Raw genomic sequence first — 17,771 nt, forward strand, 5'->3', positions numbered from 1 at the left:
CCTATCCTCCTGTGTCAGCTGCCTGAAAATCAAAATAACATTTGATAGAAACTAGTGTTTGATATATAGTAGGTCTGGGTTGTTGTAATCTCGATTATCATCAACAGACATTTACTAAGAACATACAAGTGAGACACTACGTCTGTGTGTAATGTGTAGACTGCAGGCCTGGGCAGTCTGAGGTATGAAGCCTAATTCCACCACTTCCTGTGGAACGTTGAGCAAGTTATTTAGCCTCTGTAAGTCATGATTTCCTCCTTTATAAAATGGAATTTGTACTCTTTACATCCCAAGATAATCAAGAGTGAAAGAGATGAGGTATATGAAAGGCCGACCACAGTACCTAGCACATGGTAGACCTTGTTCTCTTCTGTTAGGATCTCTTCTAAAAGTCTGATGATGTGAATGACCACAGTGGAAGCTTAAATAACACTATTAATGTTCTGTTCTAACTGCTTTATAACTATTAAGTTACTGAATCCTCAGACCTATAAAGTAGTAGCTGCTAGCATTATCCCCATTTTATAGATGAAGAAACAGAGAGGTTAAGTAAGTTGGCCCAAAGTTGCAGAGCTACGTTTCTCAGCCAGGACTAGACCGAGGCAATCTGGCCCCAAGTGCGTGCCCTTCATCATCAGGCTATATTGGTTCTCATATATCCTCTGCCTCTCATTACACAGTATGACCTAAAGTTTATCAGTCTGGCCTTTTCAGAGGAAAACGTGTAAAATGGTCTTTCTCTATGAGCTGTCTTATCCAGCATTCAGGCAAGAATCATGAGAGAAATTGAAATTTGTAATAGGCAGTTTTCTATTTGGGTCCAGATCTGGAGTCTCACCTACAGCTTAACTAGCCTCCCCTCCTCAAAGGTAAGATCCATCTGTCCTTTGCCAGGTTCAGAAGTGGGTTGGCAAGTTGTTCTTAGTTTTTGTAGATGACCCTGGCGAACTGAGAGCAAAAGATGATGCTTGACATATTAGTTACTTAAAAACTGGACATACATAGGAATATTCTTAAGAAAGATGGGGAGAGGATCTTCCTGGATAGATGGCAAAATAAGGTTAGCCTGTATTCCTAAGGAACCCGGATAGAGCATGGGATACTTAGCGCTTGTGAATTTCACTAAAATAATTATTTCAGATCATTTATTGTAGAAATGAGTGTATGGAAACCACAAGTAATTTAGAACCCAAATGAATCCACGGAGCTACCAAAAATATATACTTATGGTATAAACCATGGGTTTGTTTTTTTTTAATATAGGTTAGCCATTTATAGTTTGTTAAAGGAAGAAAGCTTCAAAAATACATAGGCTTTAGTGCCAAAGACCCTTGGTTACATTCCCCCATCCTGCTTCCTGCCTGTGTGATCTTAGACTGGTTGCATGATCCCTCGCTTCAGGGTCCCAGTCTGTCAAATGAGGCTGGTAATATCTGCCTCTCAGAGTAGCTGTGAGGATTTAGTAGGGTAACATATGCGGAGCACTTGGTGTACAATGGCCATGTGGCAATTTAGAATCGTCATGATACTAGGCTCAAGGAGAAAGTCCTCCAGCAACTTTTAGGAAACAAATTATTTTTGTAGAAAAATCTACAGAACTCAAGAAACAAGAAAGTAAATCTGGAATGACGGCATTTACGGCTTAAAGAGTGATGCAGGGACCTGTGTTTAGTGATAAGGGAGCCTTTGGAGTACTCCCTGCCTCCCCTGCTTTCCCAGGCAGCCGCAGAGACCAAAAGGAAAAAGTGTACAAAGGAGACCAGCCTGAAATGCACCCTGAAGCAGCCAGGCCTTGGCTCCCAGAATCAGGAAGGGAGTGGCTTGCTTACTATCTGCCTGTCAGGTAGGCAAACAGCTCTGGATGCCCAAAACCCTATATGCTGTGCTCAGAGTGATCATGCCAGCTTACAGGGTTACTGAAGATGAAAGCATTGACCTAAATAAACAGATAATGTCTAGTTTTGATTAAAGTATTGCAAATGAAAGACTTATTGGAGATGCCACAGTGTGTGGTAGTTACAGTATCCTCAGAAAAATGGCATAGTAAGAAACTGGAGGACTTATAAGTATATATAATGTTTTTAAAATGATAAATAAAAGTAGCTTTTATTTAAGTTGTTACAGGAAATTTGAAGAATACAGAAAACCACTAAGGAAAAATAAAAACAGTCATCATCGCACTCTCCAATATAATCACTGTTCACCTTTTGGAAATAACCTTCCAGTACACCCTCCATTACTTTACGTATATTTTTCACAGTTGAAATCATCTTACACATGTTGTGTTATAATTTTTCATAAACTAGCACATTATAAATATGTTTGATAAAATCAAATACTTTCGCAACATCACTTTTAATATCTTCATGGTATTTCACAATATTTTGTTTAACCGGCCTCCCTGTTGGAGTCTCAGAGATGCTCAGTCGTGTCCAACTCTTTGCGACTCCATGGACTGTAGCCCATCTGGCTCCTCTGTCCATGGAGTTCTGGCAAGACTACTGGAATTGGTTGCCGTTTCCTTCTCCAGGGGATCTTCCCTACCCAGGGATCGAACCTGGGTCTCCTGTGTTGCAGGCAGATTCTTTATCATCTGCACCACCAGTTGTTAGGTCTGGGTTATTCCCACATTTGACTGTCATTAAAAAAATGAATTATTACAGCTAAACTTTGTACCCAGATTTTACTGTAAATTCACAGGAACGAACATCAGTGCGTGTGCATTGTGTTGCTGGGAGATACCAGGGTTGTGGGAAATTAACAGGCCAGTATTTCAGAAAGCAGCTCCCCAAGTTTGGTGGTGGCTCTCTTCTCTCTAATAGGCCGAAGCTGCCCAGGGCTGTGAAGTGGGGAGGAGGTTGGGGAGGGGACAGCGGCAGGTGAGGGGGCAGGGAAAAGGGATCTTGGGACTCTCGCAACAGCTAAGTTTCCTTCAAGCTTAGCTGCGTGTGACTTCCGGTGACTACTTCCCACCAGTGAGTATGAAAGCGTCCAGCGACAGCAGCAGGCAGGCTCGGTAATTGACAGATGTTGGCACTGCCGGGTGATGGCTCATGGAAACTGAGAAATATCTGTATTTCCATACCTTTATTCGCTTTATGTTTTTGGAACTAAAATTGAACTGTGTAGAATGTTGAACTGCAAGGCATTCTTGACCTAAATACAGTGTACTAGAATTTATCAGAACCGTATAGACTTCTGAGCATGCATGTCCTTACATAGTTGTATGTGTCTTGAGCATTGTTAACGTAGTGCAGGCTTAAAACCTCTAGGTAGTGTGAAAAAGGACTGAACGTGTGTAAGAATTCTGATGATCGGCAGAAATGCTAGTGAAATTAGAGAAAAGATCAAATATAGAGAAAAGTTAGAGAAAAGATAAATATACCGAATATGAGACTGAACTGCACCTGCAGTGCTGCGGATGAACTCAGGAGCATGGGAGAGGAATGGCTGGAGGTGAGTGAAATGCCTCCAGACTGATGAAGGAGAAGCGTCGGATGCGAATAACCGACAAGATGACGACCCCTGAGGAACATGTCTAAAAATACGTGTTCCGCCTGGGAGCCCCGCAGGGCCTCTGGCGCTTCCTCAGATCTCTCCCACCTCCTGTCTGACCAAACATGCCTTTCATAGTCAAAATAATCAGTTTCTTACACCTCTAATCTTTTCAATACCCATTAACAACAACAGGAACAGTCTTTTGAATCCCATCATTGGATCGTTAGGTGTTACCTGAGAAGAACAAGATTGCCATATGGCTTGACAAAGAAATACATGAATAAATGTATAAAGTGCCCCAGTGTTTTAAGATCTTTCAGAAGCGCCTTGAGATGCAGGGTAGCTAATATTCCTGGTCTTCAGTATTATTGAACCTGTGCCTCTTTTGTGTTTTCATAAATATTTCAACAAAAACATGAGTCAACAGCTACTTCCTTCTGTCACTATAACCCCCAAACCTGGAGTTTATATTTTACCCTATCTGCTTTTTAAAAAGTTTTTCTGCATTTTTGGGTTCTAAGCATACTTTATTTCTGCTTGTAATTGGTTATTCATTATCATATAATAATTATAATGTTGTAAGAGTGCCTCCTATGAGGCAGGTACATTACTAAGTATTTTTCCTGTTTCATATCTAATCTTCACAATAACCCTTCAAGGTATGTGTTCCCACATTACACATCAGGAATCAGAGACGCAGGGAGGGGAGGGTACCTGCTCCTACCTGGGAAACCATTGTAGCCACAATGGTGGATCCAAGTCAGTCCAACTCAAAAGCCTTTTACTTCTCATCTCATTTAGGGGAGAATTGCACAAAAGTAGACCCGATAATAGAACAGACAAGTATGTGAAACCTTGTGGGGAAAAAAACTCAGACTCTTCCATCTTGGATAGCTAGACGCCAGGCAGACATCAGTGTTTTCCTAATGCGTTGTCAGCTGTTCGCCAGCGTGTGGTGTTTTCTCAATGTTCAGTTCACTGTTTCAGCCTCCTCCCCTCCTCCTGCCCCTTTGATCTTCCAGGCCCTCAGTACCGCCTGGAGAAGCAGAGCGAGCCCAACGTCGCCGTGGACCTGGAGAGCACCTTGGAGAGCCAGAGCGCCTGGGAGTTCTGCCTGGTCCGCGAGAACAGTACGTTGGCCTCCTCGCTCCGTGTCCGCTTTGTCCGTTGCAACATGCTCACTAGTCCCGTGTCTGGGAATGCTCAGTGGTCTGGCCTCCCTAGGCAGATTTGAAGTGACTGTTTTCCAAAGCAGACCTCAGCCTTCACGCCAGAAGTGTAATCCCAGGGTGAAATGATTGATTTCATGCTTTTTGGTAAAGAGTCTGCATCCTGCTTGGCTCTCTGTGATTAATATTTAATCTGTTAAACTTGTCTTCCTAAATTAGGAACAATCCTGGAAACGGCTTAGAAATGTAAGGCCTTTTCTGTGGTAAAGGCTATTTTGTATATAAAGCATCTGGCCCTGTCAATATCACTGGTCAGTCATCAGGTTTTAGAAAATTCTGACCATTTTCATACTCTTGGCTGGAGGCAGCATAGGGTGGTTCCTAGTGCTGTGTAGAAAGCCTCTTTGCTGCTGCTGCTAAGTTGCTTCACTCGTGTCCGACTCTGCGACCCCATAGATGGCATCCCACCAGGCTCCCCCGTCCCTGGGATTCTCCAGGCAAGAACACTGGAGTAGGTTGCCATTTCCTTCTCCAAGAAAGCCTCTTTAAAATTTAGTTAATTTCTTTCCTTCTCTTTAGAGTTTCAGATTTGTGAATTTTGACCATTCATCTCCTCTGTACCCCAGTTGACTTAAGGAGCAACATGTGGAGACTGATCTCAGCAGCCAACTCTCCCTCATTCCTGCTTCATTCAGGGCTTTCACACAGGCAGTTTCTTCTTTCCTCTACTCTGGTTAACTTTCTCATCCTTCTTCTCAGTTAAATGTCACCTTAATAGAGGCCAAATGTGATCTCCATGTTCTCTCATTGCCTAAACCCCATCCATCCCTCACTTTGGGTCCCCAGCTATATTCCATCATAGAGCATACTACTTTTTCTTCATGGCATATATTTCTGTTTATAATTATCTATTTTTCCAAATGAATGATTGATGTCTGTCTCTCCCACTACACTGTCAAGTCTTTGAGGGTATCAGTTCAGTTCAGTTCAGTCACTCAGTCGTGTCCGACTCTTTGCAACCCCATGAATCGCAGCACGCCAGGCCTCCCTGTCCATCACCATCTCCCGGAGTTCACTCAGACTCACGTCCATCGAGTCCATGATGCCATCCAGCCATCTCATCCTGGGTCGTCCCCTTCTCCTCCTGCCCGCAATCTCTCCCAGCATCAGAGTCTTTTCCAGTGAGTCAACTCTTCTCATGAGGTGTCCAAAGTGCTGGAGCTTCAGCTTTAGCATCATTCCTTCCAAAGAAATCCCAGGGTTGATCTCCTTCAGAATGGACTGGTTGGATCTCCTTGCAGTCCAAGGGACTCTTCAAGAGTCTTCTCCAACACCACAGTTCAAACACATCAATTCTTCGGCGCTCAGCCTTCTTCACAGTCCAACTCTCACATCCATACATGACCATAGGAAAAACCATAGCCTTGACTAGGCAGACCTTAGTCGGCAAAGTAATGTCTCTGCTTTTGAATATGATATCTAGGTTGGTCATAACTTTTCTTCCAAGGAGTAAGCGTCTTTTAATTTCATGGCTGCAGTCACCATCTGCAGTGATTTTGGAGCCCAAAAAGTAAAGTCTGACACTGTTTCCACTGTTTCCCCATCTATTTCCCATGAAGTGATGGGACCGGATGCCATGATCTTCGTTTTCTGAACATTGAGCTTTAAGCCAACTTGTTCACTCTCCTCTTTCACTTTCATCAAGAGGCTTTTAGCTCCTCTTCACTTTCTGCCATAAGGGTGGTGTCATCTGCATATCTGAGGTTATTGATATTTCTCCTGGCAATCTTGATCCCAGCTTGTGTTTCTTCCAGTCCAGCGTTTCTCACGATGTACTCTGCATGTAAGTTAAATAAACAGGGTGACAATATACAGCCTTGATGTATTCCTTTTCCTATCTGGAACCAGTCTGTTGTTCCATGTCCAGTTCTAACTGTTGCTTCCTGACCTGCATACAGATTTCTCAAGAGGCAGGTCAGGTGATCTGATATTCCCATCTCTTTCAGAATTTTCCACAGTTTCTTGTGATCCACACAGTCAAAGGCTTTGGCTTTGAGGGTATACCTGATCCATACCAGACTGACCTTTATTAATTCACCTAATATTCACTCCTCACCCATTATGGGCCTTGTGCTGTACGTTGGAACTCTGTAGTGGATTCTGTCTCAAATTGTTGACTTCTTGTTATTTGAATAAGATAAAAGATTGTTAGGATATTGGTATAGACTTTGGATATATAATATTCAGATACGCAAAAAAATTTCAGGTAACAAAGTATAATGAAAATCTTTAGCCTCCCTTCTCTCCCCTAATTCCTCTGCAGGAGACAGCAGTTGTTCCCAGTGTCTTTGGTATCTTTCCAGGGATCATCTAAGCATATGCAAACATATTCTGTATATGTGCATGAATACACCCATATAAAGACATACATATACACACATTTGGGATCCCTGATAGCTCAGCTGGTAAAGAATCCGCCTGCAATGCAGGAGCCCCTGGTTCAATCCCTGAGTTGGGAAGATCCCCTGGAGAAGGGATAGGCTACCCACTCCAGTATACTGGCCTGGAGAATTCCATGAACTGTATAGTCCATGGGGTCGCAAAGAGTTGGACAGGACTGAGCGACTTTCTTCCACTCTGAAAGAAAAGCTATAAGGATCGATGGATACAGTTTTGAAATCTGGTCTCCTGTTCTTACTCTACTTCCACTTCCAAGTACGAGCATAGTCTTAATTAAGTTGCATGACCTCTGTTAGCCTCAGCACCCCCATCTTAAAGGATTCACAAGGTCCTTTCAGTGCTTGCCTTTGAGTCAAAGTCACTTTGTTAGTGAAAGAAGACCGTGCCAGCACGTACAGACTGTGCCAGGTGGTCAGTGGTTTGGAATCAATGGAATATTATAACTAGTCTCTCTAAAATGGAAGTAAATCATAAAAACTATTTCTTCTTTTTTATAGAAAAGATTTTTTTTTAATTTTAAATAGAAATATCAATCAGGAATGCACATTGTTCCCCAGTAGCTACCTATTAAGAAGTTGTACTGAGACAAAGAAAAATGTTTCAAAAACAAGATTTTTTTTTCACTTCTGTCACTGTATTTGATCAGGATGGGCTTGCTATCCTTAAAGCCATTTTAGAAATGAGCTAAGTTATAAGCATCTATCATGCAGTGTTTAAGGGAATACGCTGTCAAGCCAGACCCTCAGTTCACATTCTGGCCTTGCCACTAACTGGCTGTGTGACCTTGGACAGCTTACTTAACTTCTCTTAGGTAGCTAATTTACCCTCATAAGGTTGATGGGCAGATTCATAAAGCTCTTAAAATGGTGCCTGGGACATAATAAAACACTGAATAAATATTAACTGTAATTAATAAATAATAGAAGAGCAGCATTCCGTGGCTCATAAAGCAGATGAGACATGGATGTGGCAGTCGGAAGCACTGGAACTGTCTGGGCCCTCAAGGAGATATGTGGTGGGGGAGGGAGTGTGCAGAATGGGAAAGGAGAGTGGGGGCCAGGGCAAGAGCGGAAGTGTGTGTCGCGGGGCCAGAGAGCTCAGAAGCAGGCCGCTTTCTGGCACCTGTGCTTTGGTGTCCTGGAAGAGGTACACCTGTAAGGAAAAGCACTTGATGGAGAAGACTGCCGTAAGAGCAGGCATAAGCCTCTCAGACTTCCTTCCGCAGAGGGACAGGGCATGGCTTTTTATACCAATCATGTCAAAAGATTTTTTTTTTTAATTACTCAGACCTGCAACTGTAAGGCTCATGCTATACATATTGCTCCCTCTCTTATAATTGTCACAACCACCTTTCAAGATGCTTTTCTGATTGTAGAGAGGGGTTGTGACTTGTCCAGTGTTAGCTAGTCACTAAGTGACGAACCAGAATTCTAAGTCACCTGTCTGATTCGAAAGTCTACCCTGAGATTGTTGATACAGCAACCTAAATTTTCAATCCTAAGAAGGGTGATGACAATCGTCTTTATGTACTATTAAGAGAGAAGCTTGCAAATGAAGCTAATGTGACAAGAGTTTCTGCCTAGGGACTGAGAGGCAACACTTGTGCTTGGATCTTGGCCTAAATAAGAAAGTGACGAGCCAAAGTCCTTGAGCTTTCCAGTTTGGATTCTCGTCTGATAATCCACTGCATCCTTCAGCCAACTGTCTGCTCAAAGCTGGAATCAGCCCAGAAGGAAGCCTGAGTACATTCTAGAGAGGATGTGACATTAGGAGATTTCCATTCTTGTCCAAGTGCCTATATAAATCCTGGCAGCAGACTGAACCTCATTTTCCTTTTCTACCAAATGTTGCCAGCGACCTTTCCCTTTACCCACTCTTTGTACATGGGAAGCCCATCCAGAGCCTTAGAAGAAAGATGCCACGTATACCAACTTATTGTTTCTACAGCTTTAAGAGAGAAACTTGAAAGTTCCCATCATCAGGGCTGAAACAGACCTGGAATTGAACCGGTTTTATGGAGTACCACGAAGCGTCAGACACTGTGTCCTCCCTGTTTTATCGCTCACTGGTCTGCCCGCATGGCAGCTCAAAATAGTGCTTAAAGCATGGTGTTTAGAATGAGGCAGACCTTAGCTGGACACTGCCACCTCTTACATCAGACAAATCAGGTCACCTCTCTGAGCCTCAGCTTCCTGTGTAAATGGAAGTGGTTGAATCCATTTCACAAGGTTGTTGTAAGGATTAAATGAGGTGGAGGTGCTGTTATTCTTAGGCTTGTGTGGTCATCATCTTTGGGCTTCCGAGGCAGCTCAGTGGATAAAGAATCTGCCTGCCAGTGCAGGAGATGCGTGTTCGATCCCTGGGTCAGGAAGAGCCCCTGGAGGAGGAAATGGCAACTCACTCCAGTATTCTTGCCTGGAGAATCCAGTGAACAGAGGAGCTAGTGGGCTGCAGTCCATGGGGTTGCACATTGTTGGGCACAGCTGAGCAACTAGGCATGCACAGTCATCTTTATGTTACAGAAGAAACTAAGGCTTTAAGAAGGTGATTTGCTCATGGTCACATGAATAATAATTAGGGGACCTAGAAAAATGTGTCTTCTGTCCACTAAGTCTAGTGAAAGAGCTGAATCTAATTGTTTCCTTAAAGAAGTTGCATAGAAAGAAGATTCTTTAAATACCTGTTTAATCTCCTTTGCTCTCCTTTTCTTTTCAAGGAGACCTTCCCTTATTTCAGTGCCTTAGTGAAGTCAGTCTCCTTAATTTAAGGCTGCACTGAGGAAGAGCTTCCCCTCAAGGTGGGCAGACCCTCAGATAGCTGGACTGCAGCAGAGGAGCGTGTCTCAGGGTCTCAGTTTTGGGGAGTCCTCTTTCACCTCCTCAGTTTCCCCTTGAAGACCCAGGAAAGAAGGCACCTCCTTCTCAAAGCGTCTGCAGACTGCCTGGCCGCCATTCCCTGGGCTCTGGTAGAGTCCTTCTCCTTACCACTGTCTGGTACTGATTCCACTAGATGGATTTCCCCACTCCCACACTGGACTGTGACCACTCACCCCCACCCAAAGGACAGGGACTGGATTTGAGTTCCCCCTACATCTCAGTGCCCGTGCCCAGATGTGGTTCATTCCTCAGGAGGGAAGGGAGCCTTTTGAGACCCCAGCATCACCAGGCTGCTTCCTGGGGCTCCAAGGTATAAGTGTGTGATGACATTTAAAAGGAGCTTGGGTTTGGGGTTAGCATCTTTAGATTTGAGAATTTCATCATCTTTAAGTACTTGGGATTTTCCCTCCCCCCTGCCCCCATCAACATGCTCAGACGCTCAATCGTGCCTGATTCTTTGCGACCTCACGGACTGTAGCCAGCCAGGCTCCTATGTTCACTGGATTTCCCAGGCAAGGATCCTAGAGTGGATTGCCATGCCCTCCTCCAGGGAATCTTCCTGACCCAGGGATCGAACCCACATCTCAAGTCTCCTGCACTGGCAGGCAGGTTCTTTACCACTGGCATCACCAACTCCCATCAGTATTACTCAGTAAAAAAACAACTGCAGGTGGTGAATGACTGCTTATATTGGTGTGTTTCCGTCTCATCTTCTTGGTGCGTATTCTTAGCGGGCCAATCCCCCCTCCCATGTGCGCTCTGTGCCAGCCCTGGAGACTCCCTCGGGGTTCTCCTTGGCTTCTGGAGGGTTTGCCTTCTTCAGTTACAAATGACTAATCTCTCCAATTTCTATCATGTGACTTAAGTACCAGGGCTTTAAGCCTCTTTTATTATACCACAACAGCAATCCTCAAAAGCAGGAGAAAAAAAAAATGTGATCCTGCAAATAAACTCTTATTTACAAATGGTAATGACTGTGGTGTTCGCGGTGGATATCTTAGGTTGAATTACTGCTGAAAGCCGGTTACGTGTCTGCCTCTGGTGGGGGGAAATGTGTTCCCTGTAAGGAATTTTCTGTATGGGTGAGAATTTTTTCAAGTAGATATTGGATAATAGCTCCCTGCTTGCTGCACACTAACAGAATTTAAATGAAACAGACACGTTATCCCCGAGGCCAGAATACCTGTGTCTCCGCCTCCTGCTGTCTGGTTGCCTTGAGCTGGTTGGCAGTGTGTTGTAGGGGAAAGGCAGGATGTTGGGGCCCCAGCATGTCCTTAGGCAAGCCCTCCTCTGAGCTCCATTTCCCTATCTGTAAAACCCAGTGGGAATCCCTTCCCTGTGAAGCTGTTTTAAGGATTAAATGAAATTGTGTGTATTAAATGCATGTGGTAAAGCGCAGTGCCCAGCGCGAGTCCTGGCCACTTGCTGTGCTTGTGTGTCCAGACACCCTGGCTAGTCTTCGCTTGGGCGCGGTGGCCTTTTACCTCCCTGTCATTCCTCTTCTCCCTCTAGATTCTTAGACTTCCTGTGGGCCCTTTGGGCAACAGCCAGCACCGAGGGTGAGTGATCTCTAGGGCACGACACAGTGCTGATCTGAACTGGAAACAAGCGTGTGCCCTGTCCACACCGACTTCTTCAGCAGTGAGTGTCTGCCTTGTGCTCTTTGGGCTGAGAAATTCTACATAAATTGCATTTTCACTTCCCCCCTCTTTGTTGAAAGTTCCCCCCCCCTTTACATTTTATCATTAGGTAGTAATTAGTATTCAAGGGAAATTGGTCTTAATATATTAAAATTGGTTAAGTGCATTTAGACCTGTACCACAGCCAATGTCTTATTGGAAAATGTAATTGGGGACTCTGTGTATGTAATTAATTGAATTACAATTAAGAACTTTCATTAAGTGATACACTGGTACATTAGAGCAGTGTGGAAATATGTTTGGCGAGCCACACAGCCCGTACAGGCTCTAAGTGAGGGCACAGAGATTTGCGTCCCTCTGGTGGGCTCCTGGCCCTGGAAGCTGCCCTGCAGCCCCTGCCTGATGGTCGAGTGGCACAGCAGGTGACATTTCTGCAGTGACTACCCTGATGGGAGGTGGGGTTCTTCCAGCGTGCATGCCCTCATTCTGACTCTGGAGTCAGAGAGATGCCTCAGTGTTGATCAGTTGTTACAGTTCTTAAGATATTTTGTCATGTAAATTGTCCAAAATGCCCAGGCTCTTTAGAAGACTCCATTACTTTTCCTGTGTTTTGAACAGGGACAGACACAATAGAAGAGGAAGTGAGGGGAATCGGTCATCAGCCTAACTTCCAGGCAGACCTGTAATGAGCGAGTGGCTCAGACCTGTGCATGGTCATGATTGATCCTGTATAGGCCTCACTCTGGACATATATTTCCTCATTCATCCTCCAAACATGGAAGGCCCCTCTTCTGGGCCAGTCACTGTCCTGGGACAGTAGAGAGAATACACAGCCCCCACATCATGGAGTTCACAGCTGCTCTGAGTGCTGCGAAGGGGGTGAGAGTATATCGGAGGGCTCTGGAGCTGGTGAGAGTAGACCTTGAGGAAGAATGAAAAGGAGCCATTCAGATCATGAGTATGAAAAATGTTCCAGAAGCCAAGGGACTACTTGTCCAAAAGTCTTGAGAAAGAGCTTGGTGTGCTTGAGATAGTGTATTTGAATGGAGTGGAATGAAATGAGCAGGGGAGAGTGTGCTGAAAGATGAGACTGGGGGCCAGACAGGAGCTTGGACGCAGAGCTTAAACCTCCCCCGCCTCCACAATCCACTCTTTTTAGGAATTCTACAAACCTGAAATCGTTTCCTTCTGATCACCTCATAAAACAAGATTATCCTGATTTATCGAGGGTCTGAAATCTCCCTGTGGAAAGGCTCTGGCTCCAAGAGCTTAATCAATTAGGCAGTGACAGCACGGATCCCTACCTGGTTGCAGCACGGCAAATTCAGTGAAGGCTATATCCTACTGTATGATCCTGGAGGCTTTGAAGAGATTACTGCACGGGGCATGGGAGTGTGCATGTGTGTGTTTCAGTATATCACCTATTGATTATTTTTTAGAGACCAGCAAAAATGACTAGTAGCCAAAGGGAAGTGTTTAATAGAAGAGAAGTTGGGGGCTTATGAGTCTTTGGGGACTTAAAAGGACTTTGGGAAAAAAATGTGATGGATATAGAGTGCTAAAGGAGAGTTTTTCTCCATGACTCACTCGCGTACTAGCTTTGAGTCTTACCAGAGAAGAGAGAGTAAGGTTTTATCCCTGATTGTTCTGGCAAAGCCAGGCATGGTTGTCTTCTCCTTAGATACTGTTATGGCCCATGAACTTGTACATTCCCAGTCCATCTAAGGAACATTTTTTACCCAAGGAGTTATGTGGTGGTTTCGGGCACATTTTTGCAGTTAGGCCTGGGTTCCTGTCCTAACTCCAGCCTATGTTAGTTGTATGACTCTACTAGCAGGATGACTTTCTGAGCCTTGTTTTTCTCACCTGGGCAAGGAGGAGACTATTAGCCAGCTTAAAGGAGCATTGAGAAAATGAAGTGAGATAATGTAAGTGCCGAGCGTAGTGTCTGCCATGTAATAAGCGCTCAGTAAATGTTCGTTGTCACTGAAGTTGTTGCTGAGGCAGGGTCCCTGTCTCATAAGGCGTCTGCATGGAAAAGTAGGATTGGTGTGTCAGGTTCTAGTAACTGAGGTAAAACACAAGGGATGGTGTACAACTCAGATACCGTTACGGTTAATGTGTGACATCAACCGCATTCAGGCCACCAACAGCATTTTGTGAGCATCTACTCTGCACTCTATAGGATGGAATGTTCTTGCCCTCAAGGAGCCCATAGTCCAGAAAGGGAGTCCAGATGCTTATCATGTAAGACACTTATAATGAAAGCCTTCAGCAAAGGGTGACAGGATTTCAGGGAAAAGAGCAGGAAAAGACTCCATGTGGATTAGACCTCTAAGTGTATAAATTTTAGAGTGGAAAGGACATTCTGGCCAGATGGTGTAACCGGAACAAAATCCAGTTTGGCTGAAGCCGGCATCGTTCTATCTGGGGAGTAGCAATAAGGCTGCAAGATAGAATGGGGCAGAAGGCAGTTTGCTTACTCTCCGTCATTTGCACAACAGTCTTTCACTGCATGTCAGGTCCTGAGATGATAGCGCCTCGCTCTGAAGACTTGTCCCCCCCACCCACACCATTTTATTTTGCACGACTCACCTTCATAGCCTCTTTGCGCCAGCCAAGTGCAAACCCTGCTGCCATCCTCCCGTGTCCCCAAAGCACTAGCACGGCTTCTGGCACATGGTTGGTGCTGGGTGACTGGGAGGAGGGGCCACCAGGGCCATCCTGCTACAGAGAGTGTACATATGAACTACTCTGCCGCTTGGTCACCCGATCGTGTCCAGCTGTGTGCTACCCCATAGACTGTAGCCCACCAGACACTTCTGTCCATGGAATTCTCCAGGCAGGAATACTGGAGTGGGTTGCCATTCCCTTCTCCAGGGGCTCTTCCCAACCCAGGGATCGAACCCAGGTCTCCCACATTGCAGGCAGATTCCTTACCATCTGAGCCACCAGGGAAGCCCACAGATAAGGACATGGCAAAGGCCACTTGAACTTCGGTTGAGCCCTAAAGTTGACGTGGATCTTTTTGGAGGTGAAAGATAGAAGTTGCTTTAACTTCTAACTAGATGAGGCCTTTTAGACTTAGGCCTTTTAGACTTGACCTGAGACTCACTGAATCATAAAATGAAGTTTGATGTTCCATGTAGTTTGTGTCCAGGAACATAAGACATCTGCTGGAGGCGTACATCAAGTTCATCTGAGCTTTAATTTAATCATTAGTGCTCATTTGTCTGAAAGAAAGTTATGTGTGTACTGCCTCTGAGTGTCTCCCTCAGCTACAGTGAAATCATGTAGTATATGAAAACGCTTCTTAAACAATATTAGTTGTAATTAGCCTTGATCTGACACCTGGCAGGAAGCCTGTTACTCTAACAGTGTGTGTTCAGGCTTTCTGTTTGCGGTTGTTGTCAGGGATGTAAGACAGGTACGGAGCTGTACTTGTGCTTTTGTTGCCCATCGTGGTTGTCCAGATGGTGTCCAGGGACAATGAAGACGTGGTGTGAGAACGAATACAGGCAGCAATTTCCAAACTTTTTGGTCTCAGGACCTCTTTATACACTTCAAAATTATTGAGACCCCCAAAGAGCTCTTGTTTATTGGGTTATATCTCTTTATGAGGAATTAAAAACTGAAAGATTTTAAATGACTTATGAATTCATTAAAAACAATGGTAAATCCATTATGTGTTAACATAAGTAACATGTTTATTAAAATTTTTTTAATAATTTCTTATAAAAATGTAATGATAAGAGCAGCACTGTTTTATTTTGGCTTGGGTTTTTTTTTTTCCTTTCTCTGAAAAGCATTTATTTTTGTACCATCAGGAAGATAAGTTATTGACTAATCTTCTGAACCAATGGGCAACTGTTTTCTGTTTTTGCAAATTGCTGTAATGTTTGGCTTGGAAGACACCAGGATTTTCATACCTACTTCTGCATTCAGTCTGCTACAACACATTATTTTGGTTGAGATAGTCACGGAAATTTTGGCTAACATAGATCCATTGTTGGAAAAGAGGGGAGTATTTCAATAGCCTTTTCAATAAGGGTGCATATGAATTTTTGTTACTCTACCAAAACTCAAGTGGTAGTTACTTAAAGGTTGGTTGCAATGTGGAATCAGAACATTATCAGTGAACTTCTTATTACTTTGTGCACTTGCAAGATAATAGTTGTAAAAGGGCAAATCATGTCTTACTGTCATTATTATGAAAATAGTATTGAGGTTATAGACCCACCTCCGCCCCCGCCCCCCGCGACTTCCTTCACCACGCCTGGGGCCCTGAGCTGACTTAGAGGTGACAGTTACCCACACCTTAGTCCCTGTCTTTGCTGCTGCTCGTAGGAGCGTGGTGACTTGGGAAGAAGGGGCAGGGGTCTTGATAGATGCGTCCCAGCTCTGTCTCTTCCCAACAGTGGAACCTTGGGCAAGCTTCTAGCCCGCTCCGGACCCTCAGTGCCAGAGCTCGGTTTGGCTCTGTGACTCTGAACACAGCGTTCCGGGCTCTTTGCGGTGATGCCAAGCCCCGAGGCCACACCCTAGCCCCCATGCTCTTGCCCCCTCGTTCTTCCTTCACCTCCCTCTCTCCCTTTCCTTTTGCCCCTTCTTCCCCAGGCTGGTTTTGCCTTTGAGACAAGTGCTGCTCCTTGTTTCCTCTTTCCTGGTTCCTTACCTCAGCTCCTTCCTCTCTCGGATTTCCTGCTTGTCCCTCGGTGCTTTCTGTATCCTGGAAGTGCTCTCTGTCATCCTTCCAGAGCCTGTTGTCAGTCCATTTGAGCTCTGGTGCTCAAGTCACTTTTAGGCCCCACCCCAAAATTTGATCTATCACAATACATCTTTGAGTTATTGCAGCCTGAGCGTTTTGACACAATACATTATGGTAATCCATGGCACATAGAGACGTGAACACTCCCGACTTTGACAAAATGCATTGTGAAGTCTTTGAAGGCACCATTACAATTTATCTTGTCATTCACGAGGAGACCCAGTTCAGCATTAATGTAGATGAACACAGTGTGGCTTTTGTTTCATGTAATTGCTTGTGACCTTTTTAATTGCTAATTTAACAAAATACCAAAGGGTTATATTTCAATTAAATTAACAGTTTGGGGAGTGGTTTTTTAATGTTTATTTTTAACATATTCAGGTTCTATTTTTTTTACTTCGAGTAGATAAAAATGTCTTCTCTTAACAGAAGTGGTTTTGAAATGTGAAGTTGATCGTACAGTAGTATCTTTTAATATGCACATGGTGCAGTGCCAGACATCTTTCATGTGTGGTTGGACTCACGCCTTTCCAGAAGGATCCAGACAGAAAAGGTGTACATGCAAAGTCAGAACTTGTCTGGTTTAAAAAAAAAAAAAAAGCCAAAACTTGCTTTTGATGTCACAGTCTGCTTCAGATGTGTGCCTTCAGATGATGTGTCTGTCACGTGCACCGCTGGGGACTTCTCTCTGCCTTGACGTGTTTTCTTGGTACTCTGTAGTGAGTTTGTAAGCTCCTGAAGATCAGGAACCCTGCCTTCTCCTCAAAAGTGTCCCTTCGCAGTCCAGCACGCTGCAGGCGCAGGGACAGTAGTCACAAGTTGCATGGCTGACTGATCTGTACACACACACATGCCCCCTCCAAGCACAGGCGCTCCTGAGCCTACTTTGAGAAGTGGCACCAGAGTTCCAAGACCAGAGGCTGTTCTCACTCAGCAGGTAAACCTGCTTTAGGGTGAGTGGCACGTGTCAGAGGTGAGTGCAGGACTGTTCCTTCCTTCTCCACTTCTCCAGTGTAGTTACCCTTCTGATCATAAAAGAAAACATGCCCCTTGTCAGCCAGGGCCAGGCTCAGAACTCACCCAGGTATCAAGAGGACTTAAACCCCCAAATGGGATATGAATTTACACTGTCAGAGAGTAGAAGGTCAGTGCGAGAAGCATTAGTGCATTGAGCCAGCTCCAGCTATCTGCATCTTGAACAAAATTAATACGAGGAAATTGACAAGCCCCGCTGGTTATTCCATAGCTTTAAGACCTCTACTAAAATCCTATCATCTCATCTGCCCATTATTAACGTTTCAGCAAAATATAAAGTTTTCATTAATCTCCCACAGCAAATTTAGGAGTGAAAACTGGCACT

General features: G+C 44.4%; 1 protein-coding gene across 18 annotated transcripts in view; it reads left to right on the top strand.

Annotated features, from left to right (window-relative positions):
- Positions 1-17,771, top strand: part of MAPKAP1 (MAPK associated protein 1) — a 240,055-nt gene that overhangs the window by 175,381 nt on the left and 46,903 nt on the right. For 16 of the 18 annotated variants that reach the window (XM_042245202.1, XM_027965752.2, XM_042245212.1 and 13 more), the window contains 1 exon segment: positions 4,521-4,628. The exons of the other annotated variants lie outside the window; for them this stretch is intronic. In XM_042245202.1, coding sequence (XP_042101136.1) covers positions 4,521-4,628 — 108 coding nt within the window. 18 annotated transcript variants of the gene reach the window in all.

Source organism: Ovis aries, chromosome 3 (genome assembly GCF_016772045.2).
Source record: "Ovis aries strain OAR_USU_Benz2616 breed Rambouillet chromosome 3, ARS-UI_Ramb_v3.0, whole genome shotgun sequence".
NCBI lineage: Eukaryota > Metazoa > Chordata > Mammalia > Artiodactyla > Bovidae > Ovis > Ovis aries.